Source organism: Cnephaeus nilssonii (assembly GCF_951640355.1).
Source record: "Cnephaeus nilssonii genome assembly, chromosome: 13".
Classification (NCBI taxonomy): domain Eukaryota; kingdom Metazoa; phylum Chordata; class Mammalia; order Chiroptera; family Vespertilionidae; genus Cnephaeus; species Cnephaeus nilssonii.
This window is the reverse complement of record NC_137084.1, coordinates 30543668-30555225: the sequence shown is the minus strand read 5'-3', so window position 1 is coordinate 30555225 and position 11558 is coordinate 30543668. Positions and strand designations below refer to the sequence as shown.

The 11558-nt window shown below is 46.0% G+C and overlaps 1 protein-coding gene across 1 annotated transcript in view; it reads left to right on the top strand.

Annotated features, from left to right (window-relative positions):
* The window catches only part of OTOG (otogelin), a gene marked incomplete at both ends in the record, with an annotated part of 80508 nt that overhangs the window by 55781 nt on the left and 13169 nt on the right, over positions 1-11558 (top strand). The window contains 6 exons of the mRNA XM_079788140.1: positions 640-808; positions 1135-1280; positions 1834-1923; positions 2900-3083; positions 5354-5574; positions 5791-5929. Coding sequence (XP_079644266.1) covers positions 640-808; positions 1135-1280; positions 1834-1923; positions 2900-3083; positions 5354-5574; positions 5791-5929 — 949 coding nt within the window. The remainder of the gene's footprint in view (positions 1-639; positions 809-1134; positions 1281-1833; positions 1924-2899; positions 3084-5353; positions 5575-5790; positions 5930-11558) is intronic.

The window sequence follows — 11558 nt, the reverse complement described above, 5'->3', positions numbered from 1 at the left end:
AAAAGTTCTCCAGGCTCCTCTGGGCCCCTGATACCATAGCAGGGTCATACTGTGCCCCACTGGGGCCCCAGGGGCTAATTGGATGGCTTGATGTGATGTCCAGAGTGTGACAACATGGGTATGTCAGTGTGCATGTTTGTGTCTGGGTGCCTGCATGGGACTATGTGCACTGGTTTGTGTTCATGTGTGTAAGACTCTGAGCACTCAGGTATCTGTGTGTGTGATACATGATGCTGAGAGACTGCATTTGTCGATAGATAGATAGATAGATAGATAGATAGATAGAAAGAAAGAATGTGTGTGGGAGGGGTGCTTGGGCTTCTGTGAGTCTGAGCTAGTGTGTCTGCACATCTGCGTACCTGGGGATCTCAGCACAGACCAGGCAGGTATGCAGAGATCTCGGGGAGTCAGTCCTCCGACCCTCAATCTCATGCGCAGTCCAGCCCCAGGTCCCCGATGGGTTGGGTAGATGGAGAGTGAGGGCTCCATTCCCTGGTAGGTTTACCTCAGGGTCTCTTCCTGCTAGAACCTGCATCTGAAAGGATTCCGGGCCCTCGTGGCTTCAGGCTGGGTAGGCTCGGGGTGAATGGCTGTGGCTTCTAGCGTGGACACTCACACGTCCCTTCACCCTGTGCCCAGCCAATTGCAGAGGAGGACTGCGTCCGCCACATCTGCCTGGAGGGCCAGCTGATCCGGCTGAACCTGACTCAGCACTGTCCCCAGGGTGCTGCACCCCTTCACTGTGGGGTCCTGGGCCTCTCAGTGAGAGTGGGCGGGGACCGCTGCTGCCCCCTCTGGGAATGTGCCTGTGAGTCCTGGGGTTCACTGGAGCCTCCCCTGTCCTCGTACTGTGTCCTCCTGTACCTCTGCTCCAGCCTGATTTCTACCTCTGACCTGGTGCTTCCCAGCCTTAGGGTAACCCTGACCTGAATATGACCTCCCGTGGGACCTCTTGTCTCAGTGTGACCCTTGACCTGGCAGATTTCCTACCCTTGCAACCTCTGATCTCTGTGTCACCCTCCAGCCCCCGGGGCCTCGGCATCGCCCAGGAAAGGGCCCAGGCACCGGCTCCGTGTTCCTACGCAGCCTTGGCCTTGAACCTGTTTATTCTTCTTGTCCGCTGCCTTCCCGCAGGCCGATGCTCCATCTTCCCCGATCTGAGCTTTGTGACCTTTGATGGGAGCCATGCAGCCCTCTTCAAGGAGGCCATCTACACCCTCAGCCAGAGCCCAGACGAAATGGTCACCGTCCACGTCCTGGACTGCAAAAGCGCCAACCTGGTGACCGCCCTCTTCTTTCTGCCCGCACTGGGGCTATGACTAGGCCTGGAGGGGGATTGGCAGTGAGTTGGGTTTTGAGGCAGTGAGGACAGATGCGGAAGCTCCGTCTGTCTCCCAGGGGTCCCCTGAAATGGGCGCGTGGGGCAAGAGTCAGTGGAGTCTGCCACCTCCTGGCCTTTCCCGGGGCCTGTGCCATCCCCAGCTTGTCCCAGCTTCCTAGGCATGTGCATAGGACCTGGGATGCCTTTCCGGGGATGTGGCCTGGTCAAGGGTGCCAGCTGCAGGGAATCCCCACCTAGGATGCCCCATGAGCCAGGTGGAGGAGGCAGGGTTCTTCGTTTGTTAGTTGTGGCTGAGCTTGCATGAGGTCAGGTAGAGCCAAAAATGTTCTATGGGATTCTGCACCGTTGCACAGCCCCAAGGATGCCTCTGGCATGTTGCTGGGAAGGGAGTCAAGGATGGGGGCAGAGTGTGCTCACACTTGCTCACCAGGATAAGAGGCAGGACTGGGCTCCAAGTTGATGGGTTGATGGGGGCTGGGATGTCTCTGCAGGGGCACCTGAACTGGCCCCCTTTTTGTCTGGTGATGCTGAATGTGACTCACCTGGCCCATCAGGTCACCATTGATCGCTTCAACCGGAAGGTGAGTGCATCAAAGAGCCGGTCCTCTGGGGCTGGGCAGCATTCAGTGGAGGGCCAGGGCATCCAGGGGTGGAGGGGCCTGAGGCTTATTCATGATTGGGAACTGGGGTAGGGAAGGACAATTTTAAGAAAAACAATGCAAAATTAAGTATATTTGGAAGGGGTTTTAATTAGAATACTTTGGCCACCGTACTGTCAAGCAAGGAAGAGTACCGGGAGGAATACTGTGACGGAGAGGAAGTCAGAGTGGCAAGAAACAGTGGCCTTCAATGACTGTGGTTAAACTATCTGACTTCTGCACTTTTGCTCTGAGGGATTCTGTCTTTCTTAGTGGTCAGCACAGAGATGGGGAGACCCCAGAGAGGAGTGCCCGACCTAGAGGCTGGGGATTTGGGGAAGATCTCCCAGAAGAAATTATCTGAGCGGAAGCAGGAAAGAAGAGAACGATTAGAGGGACCCAGAATTTGTGCTAATTTGCGCATAGAGATGTAGCCTGCTTCCAGATGTTGCACATCTTGCTTCATTGTTGTGTGCTTATCAAACTTTTACGGACTCTTCTATGCACCTTGGACTGGGTCTTGGCTGCCGGTGCCTGAAACAGCCTGTCACATAGAGGGTGCTTCATAACTGTTGGTTGGATAATTGGATGGATGGATGGATGGATGGATGGATGGATGGATGGATGGACGAATGGACGGATGGATGGATGGACGAATGGATGGATGGATGGATGGATGGATGGATGGATGGATGGACGAATGGATGGATGGATGGATGGATGGACGAATGGATGGATGGATGGATGGATGGATGGATGGATGGATGGATGGATGGACGAATGGATGGATGGATGGATGGATGGATGGATGGATGGATGGACGAATGGATGGATGGATGGATGGATGGATGGATGGATGGATGGACGTACGGATGAACAAGCTGTGCTCACATTCAGTACAACCCCTCCCCCCTTTAAGGTGACAGTGGACTTGCAGCCTGTGTCGCCCCCCGTGAGCAGGTATGGGTTCAGAATTGAGGACACAGGCCACATGTATGTAATCCGGACGCCGTCACACATCCTGATCCAGTGGCTCCACAGCTCAGGACTCATGATCCTGGAGGCCAGCAAAGCCAGCGAGGCCCAGGGCCGTGGCCTGTGCGGTGAGGTGGGACCCAGCTGGGGGCAGGGGGATGCTTCCTGGGTCCACCCCTGCCCCCCAGACACAGGTTCCCCCGTACCAGGGAAAGCTGGGGCAGAGTGTCAGGCCAGAGTGGGGATCAGGAGAGCTGTCAGGCAGAGACCCAATGTCCCTCATGTCTTCTATTCTGGAACTGAAACTGCCAGCAGGGAGATGGCTCGGGGCTCTGGCCTCGGCCAGTTGTTGCTTCAGGCAGGATTGTCTGTCAGCTTCCCTGGTGGCTCCCTAATACCAGATAATCCTTCCAGCCTGCATATGCCTGAGCACTTCACAAAGCACTTCCACGCTCCGATCGCACTTATTCCAGGTCATCCACACAATAGCCCTGAGCGGTGGTCATTGAATTAAAGAAGAAAGGGGGCTCAGAGAGGTTAAGTGGCTTGCTTAAGATCACACAGCAGAGCTGCCAAACACATAGAACTAGTGTTCTTAGACCACAGCATGACTGCCCTTAGCACATGCCCTAAGAAACCAGTGTATTTTGATAAGCAAACTTGGATTCAGGAGGAATCCAAGTATGGACTGCTACTCTTTGAAGGGGCAGAGGACTCCATGACAGACTGCCCTGATTATGGTGATGGATGACATAGGGATACTTATACACATACATACTTATGGCCTCCATTCGTAAGTCTGCTCCCGTTTTGTTCATTCACACTCACACCTCTGTATTCAAAATGCCCTCTACACTTGGACTAACACATGTAAGTCTGCTTCCTGATTATTCTTTCATTTGTGCAACATATAGTTACCAGGTGCCAGTCACTGGGGGCAGAACAGGAGGCAAAAAAGACAAACCTCCTGTTTGATGAAACTCCTGTTTTTACTGATACAAGCATCTCTCCTTGCACACATCAGTACCGCCAGCACCACCACCACCATCACCCTTTTCTCACCTGTTCTACTGTTCACACCCGGCAGAGTGCTGTGGTCAGCGATAATTGGGCGGGCCAACTCCTCCGTAGGGTCCCTTTGTGACACCCTTCAGTGACTCAATGCCAAGACCAAAATTGTGACCTTTGGGACCATTGATAAAATTTTATTAAATGACGCTTTATATTCACAAAGCTGGTGGCTGGAAGTGTCAGAGCAGAAGACAGCTAATTTATCTCTAAGTTATCCAAACTAACACTTGGTATCATGGCCACTCGGTTAGGCATGTGGGGAAATTCTGAGAATCTAAAGGAAAATGAGTCTTTGTGCTCACAGAGCAAGACCAAAGCCTGTTACACAGAATTGGGAAGGTCATGGACGGTTCATTAAAGGGGTCCTTGAAGGAAGTATTTCAGGCAGAGGGAGCAGCCTGAGCAAAGTCAAGGGCAGGGAAGTGTGTGTCTGACACCCAGAGTATGAGAGAGAAGCTGGAAGTTAAGGCCATGCTAGAAGTTATGACAGATAAACTTCAGTCCCCTCCCTCACTCAGTGCCTTAACACAACAGTTTGTTTCTTGCACACATAAATTCCCAAATGGAGGTTCCTCCCATCTTGTGGCGCTGCCATTTCAACATGAGCTTCCAACTCCGCAGAAGGAAAGAGTTGGGAAATGTTTATGGACCAGGTCTGGACGTGGTGCCCATCACCTTCACTTGGGTTTCACTGACTAAGCCAGTGACTCAGTCACATGGTCTCACCAACTGCAAGGGAGCCTGGGAAAAATAGGCTAATGGATTGCCCAGGCAGTAAAGGAAACAGGTGTGATAACTAGCTAGCCATCTCTGTTAAAGCAGACATTTTTGAAGTAACTTTTAATTTCCATATAATGTCAAACTTCAAGGTTACAAAAATAGTATAAGGAACTCCTAAGTACTATTTACTCAGATTTACTAAGTATTCACATTTTGCCCCATTTGCTTCTCTCTGTGTATATTAAGATAGAGATAGAGATAGAGGTAGAGATAGAGATAGAGGTAGAGATATACTGTGTGTGTGTGTGTATGCATTTGTATCAATGCACTTTTCTGTGCATATGCAATTTATATATATGCATTTTTTTTCCTGCACCATTTGAAAATATTTTTGTATCCCTAAATACTTGGGCATGTATTTAGAACAAAGGTATTTTCTTACACAGCAGGTTTCTTAGCTTCTCTGGGCTTCATTTTCCTCACCTATAAAATGGGATAATACTAATAGCAGCCTCAAAGACTTGTTCTGAGGAATATGCAAAGTGACAGCTGAGGACCTGGGAGTGTGGTGATTATTGTGGCTGTTGGATAATTCCGCCCCCTTCAGGTATCTGTGATGGGGACGCAGACAATGACCTCACCCTGGAGGATGGTTCTGTGGTGGGTGAGGACGAGGACCCTGCTCCCTTTCTGGACAGCTGGCAGGTGCCCAGTTCCCTGACCTCCGTGGGCCAGACCCGCTTCCGCCCAGACAGCTGTGCCACGGCTGACTGCTCCCCCTGCATTCGCATGGTGTCCAACCGCACCTTCAGCGCCTGCCACAGCTTTGTATGTGCCAACTGGGTTCAGGGTGGGAGGACCGCCTTGGCTGGGAATGGCCAGGGCAGGGAGGGGCAGACCTGGGTGAGCTCCCCAGAGGTCTTGTTTGGGACCAGATTGGGCGTCTGCAGAGGCTCGTTGTTGCCCACAGGCAGGGCTAGGGAGCGCTGGGCCCTGGGATGTGGGGAATCCAGGGAGGCAGCACTGCCTGATACATGTGCCCAGGTCTCTCCAGAGTCGTTCTGTGAGCTGTGGATCCGGGACACCAAGTACGTGCAGCAGCCCTGCGTGGCACTGACCGTGTACGTGGCTATGTGCCACAAGTTCCACGTGTGCATCGAGTGGCGGCGCTCTGACTACTGCCGTGAGTTGGTGGCCGGGGGCAGGGGGCGGGCAGGCATCTCCTCCATGGCTCCTTTGCTCCCACAGTTAGAGCGGGAAATACTTTTACAGACCTGAGTCCAAGTCGAGGCTTTCCAGATTTAATTATTCATTCATTCCATTGCATTAATTAATAAATGTCTATATACTTTATAAATAAATCTATGCATATTTTAATGAATTAACAAATTTATTTTTGTTCTAACTTATATTACCAAGTCAAGTAAATCTTATTTATTTATTATTTTATTTCTCTGAGTCTCATCTGTACAATGGGGACAGGAATAATAGCTCCCTCTAGGGCTGGTTTGAAGAAGGCATGAGATACTGTGTTCAGAGGGCTTCACACTAGCCCGTCACCTGGTTATGTCCAGCACATATTCGCTCCTTTCTCTTCACTGTTGGTCATCTTTCTCTTCTCTCAGTCTCTCCCCTCCTTCCTTAAAGAGAATTGGGACCCACACTGTCCCACCCCCGTTAGCTTTGCCCTGTGCCCCGACCCGCGGGGCAACAACGCAGACACCAGAGACGAACCTAAGAGAACTAGACAAACAAGGGACGCGAAGAATGGAGGCAAGACAAATGGGTTCTGATCAAGCCTCAAATTTTTATTCTTACAGCGGTGCCTTATATCCAAGTCAGGGAGTGGGAGGTGGGGCGCGGGGAGTGAACTGTGGACCTATCAGTGCTTGCCAGCAGGGGCTGCAGGCAGGGAAGGGGGTATGAGGAAGTAGCCGTGGGTGCAGGTGGTTTCTAGAAGGGGAGATGTCTAGGAGGGATGGGGGCTGAGCGGGTCATGTGGGTTTAGGTAATTGACTAGGGTCGTGAGGGGTGCTGACTTATAGATAAAGGATGTGATGGTTGGAGGGCAGGTGTGGTGGTTAGAGGGTAGTTATGCGAAGAATGCTTTGTCCTTAGGCATGAGGAAGTAGGCCTATGGTGAGGACCAGTTTTCCATGAGGTTCTGTTTCATTAGCTTACTGAAATAATGTTAGAATTAATTTGTCATTGACTCTTGGCTCCTGACATCTCCTCCCTCTCTGTTTAAGAGAAGGGAGTGGGCCTTAACCAACCGGGGAGACATTGACCTGGTTCCTCCCGTGGGCTTTGTATGCCCACCGTGTGTGGCTCTTGACATCTTTTGGGGAGGAGAGGCAGAGCCATTATTTTTATTGATGTCAACCTCTATGCAAACCAGGTGTACTCTCAGGGAAATCCAGAGGAGGTTGGAAAAAATGTCCCGATCTTCCCTTGCAATGCTTTGCTCTGCACTCGGTTTGATACCCATACCTCTGGCTCTGGCTAGAGCGTAGGTAAGCATCCCTCTGGTTAAGATGCTGTCCCCGTAGGGAAGGAGCGAGTCTGGGTCTGGAGGTTTTCTCGCTCTTGGTAAACCGAGCCCCACCTATCGGCCATTTCCAGGCATTGATAATGAATCTGAATGGGTTTTGCTAAAGCTGAATCTATTTGCTGTTTTACGAGGTCGGTTATTTTTCTAAATGCCCAAGGGCCAAATGTCTTCATGGCTGGAGCATTCCTGTTAATTCCTCTCTGTTGCAGGAATCCACATGGTCTAGGAGTTGTTTTCTGAAAATATACAAACACATTCTCGACCAAAGGTTAATAGAGGAATCTTTTCTATAAATTTTACTTGGGATCCTTTATTTTTCGCCCAAACAATTTTCCTTTGGCTTATTTTGACACCATATATGTTTTTCATGGGTGTCCTGTATGAAAATTAATTTTCAAAGTAAAAAATTTTTTCTAGATGTAATTTACTTACAGGATATTTTTTCTTACATGGTATTTTTCCACTATCCCCCTTTTTTATTTAATTTTTAGGAGGCTTTGGAAGATTTTTATAATGCAGTCTTGATAACTTTAAATTTTAATTTTTGCACAAAATATGACTGCTTTAGGTTCATTGCATGTTAAGTAATTTTACCATGAAATGAACTATCAATAGAAATTTTGGTTAATACTTTAGGAACAGCTTTTGTACAATTACATTTTCTTGAATATTTACTTATTTTCAATTAGCCAATTTAAATTAATCTGAAAACTTGACTATTTTACTGTCAAATTTAATACTCATTAAATAACAACAATCTTAGTTTACCCTGTAAATATTAATGGAAAGGATTATTTTGCATCCTTGAGAAAGCCCTGAACATTCCTGGATTTACATATAGGGCAGCTGCCATCAGCCAACTCTCTGTTGCCTGGGTCTCAATCCAAGCTGGGCCAAGTCTCTGTACGTTGCCTGGGTCCCGATTTGAGCTGGCATGGGAAGCGCGAAGCAGCCATGGGGCAGGAGACCTCCTTCAGAAGGGGCGAGTGTTCAAACCCCTGCAATGTTGGGGGGGTGAGGTTCTGTGCCCCACCTCTGTTGACCCCCAAGTTCTCTCCTGATGGCCCCTCTGCGACTGTGCCTGTCTTAGGTTGTTCCTCCCTTGAGGAATCTTACCCGTCTTTGACTAACCAGCCATCCTCCGGGGCCAAGCAGGGTGATGTGAGGTTCAGTTCTGTCTCCTTGGTAGCCTATGCCCCTATGGCCTCCATGCCCAGCACCTGCCTTGGGATCCCCTCGCCTGCTGGTGGGGCCCTGGCATTGATCACAGATCTTGGGGTACCCAGGTTTTTCCATGGAGGGCCCAGCTCACGCCATTGTGCCAGAGACAGATTCATGGTACCAGCCATTATAAGGCTTCAACCTCAGCATGAACTGAAAACTCAGGCAACAGCTGTGGGCAATTGGATTGTGAGAAGAGGGTCCCTCTTGGCAAAAAGAGCAAGAAGGGTCAATATAGAATGCTCAAATGCTTTCCCAGGGGGCCTTCCACACCGTGGAAGGGATTAAATTCTTTCATGTCCTTTTTAAATTGCTGCCAAACATTCAAAGAATTAGTTTGTAAGTTTGGGATAATTGTACAATGTGCTGTTGTAATATATCAAAAATTATAATGAAATTTTAAAGTATCATGTAAGAATATTCTTTGTTCTAGGCCATGGCAATTCAATCTCAAACTGGCTATCAATTTCTGTATAGAAAAGGTTTTAACCACTTAAAATCTCTGAATAATTTCTAAAAGTCATTTAATCTTTTCTTATCTACACCTTCTGAGGTCTGATGCATTGATTATCAATTACAATCTCTGATGTTTGAAGGAAAACTCTATTTTCTCCCAAAATAATCTGCAGGCTATAGAGAGTTTCATTTAAGGATCTTTGTCTTTCTTTTTACAACAAGCAACCTGTATGGTTACAGCTTGAAAGGCAAGCCTCAGGCGACTAGCTAGCTATATTACAAGTATTCTTACAGTAAGGCTGACTACTAATTTACTTTCAGATTTAACATTTTAATAACAATTTTCAGTTTATACTGTAAATGTTAGTGAAATAGAATTTAAAATCTTAAAATTTCTTTTTTATAAATTTATAATTATATTTTTAAAGTATCCTCTTAGGCTTATTTGAATATACAGAGGAATCATGGGAAGCCTTCAGTAACCCTTTTTAGAAAACTTATTTAAATTGCTTACAAAGACATTGGCTTATTTAAAGGAAGGGGACTGGCCTTTGTTATTACAAGATGGTGGGCAGTAACCACGTGGCCAGAGAGGCAGGCAAGATGGCGGCTGCCTCACAAGCGGCAAATGTTGCCCCGCCTCTAGCTTAATTAAGAATGCTGGCGGCTATGAGTCAGGATTCAATTACTTATAAAAACATTGGCTTCTCATGTAACTTAATTTATATGAGACATTGATTATATTTTAAAAATCCAATTTATAAAGTAACTTAAGTAGATATCTTTAATTTAAAAAGCAAAGAAACCTATTCAGTAAAACTTATAGGTTTGATATTTTATTGGTCTGATCCAAAAGTATGAACACTGTCCCACCTCCAGCCGATCCAAAAATGCAGGCTGCTTGAGGCTTTTGTCTTTTTAGAAATTCTACTGCTGTTGAAAATGTTGGCTATATTTAAATATATTGTTTTTGCCCTTCTTACAGGCAAAAACTTTCATTATTTTATAAAGCTTTCCATGAAGAGAGAATAGACTTTTGAAATACATTTAAGGGCCTGTGAAATGTCTTAAAAGCTATTCTCAAAACCTTGAAATACCTTGGAAAGGCCAAACATATAATATATATATATATGTATATATATGATTTAAAGATTATATACTTAAATTATCTTAAAGAATATCAATTAAATTTAAACTATATCGCAGAATTAATTCTCTTTTTTAAATCAGACCAAGAAGTAACATGTTTTGAATTCCTAATTATTTAAGAGAAAACACATTTTATTTTCTCAAAAATTAAGTTGCTATACTCTAGGCATTTAGTTACCACAATTCTATAATTTCTTACAATTCAATCTGAACCTTAAACTTCCAGAGTTTGTAAGTCAAATATTTAGCAGTTCTTTATTAATAACCCTTTATATTTTTAAGAATAAATTTTAAAATCTAATAGTTAACTTTAAATCATGTTTTTTTTTCTGGCTGGGTTTGGCCTAGCCACTTGACCTTTTCTGGGAAGGTCGGCTAGCAAAAGGTGTAGCCATTGAAATGCAAATTAACATTCTTCTAAGATGGCTGCTGGGGGGAACCAGCCTACCTGCATGCTAGGGGAAGGGCGTGTCCACCCCTCCCTCCATAAAAAAAGGGTGTAGCTTTAAAACCTTTTAATGGAGAGTAAAGAGACCTTAAACTTTCAGAGCTTTAAATCCTAGGTAGCAAAATTAAATACTTAGCATTTCTCAAATCAATAATACTTTTACATTTTTAAGGATACATTTCAAATAAAATATAAGGCATATTCAATTAATAGATTAACTTCTATCATCTAGACTTCATACTAGGCATACTCAGATCAACATTTCAGTATTATTAATTTCAATACATTTAGATAATTTAAATTTATCATTTGATTTAGTAAACTTCCAAGTTCTTTTAAATTTCCATTCTTTCCCCGGTTCATCTTCGCCATTTTTAAGGCCAAAATAGTCTCGGGTTTTTATTCTGTACACAGAAAAAGGTCAAGTCCAGCTCAAAACTATGCGCACTCGTTTTTAAACTGGCCTTTTTCCTTGCATGTGCACAGAAATCCCGGATGCATTTATGAATTTGTAAAAGCTTTAAGTCATTAGCTGGAAAATAAATAAAGATGACAAAGATGAGGCCTTTCAAATTGGCTGTCTTGGGGAGTGGCGTCCATATTGGATCGCCACGTCTCCCTTCCCCCACCTCCTTCTTTCTTAGGGGGAAGATTCAGTAATGGTCTGGGGGTTCTTCAGGGAGGTTAATAATAACCGAAGGGCATGTGGAAGGGGGGCGGGAGTTTTCTTTAAGAATTTCCTCCCCCGTTTTAATAACTTCCTGAACATCAGGGCCATGTGAGTGGATTTTCAGCATGTCAGGAATCTTTTCAGGGCCAAAGGCTCGATAAAAATCTTGTAAAGCATCTCCTACTCTAGCCCATCGTCTATGATTGATGGTTCCTTCTAGGGGGAACCAGGGAAGGGTATCATGGATAAAGTCAAAAAACTTTTTGGGATCCTTATTTTTAACCCTTACTCCTCGCGTCCTGAGGGATTTCTTGAGG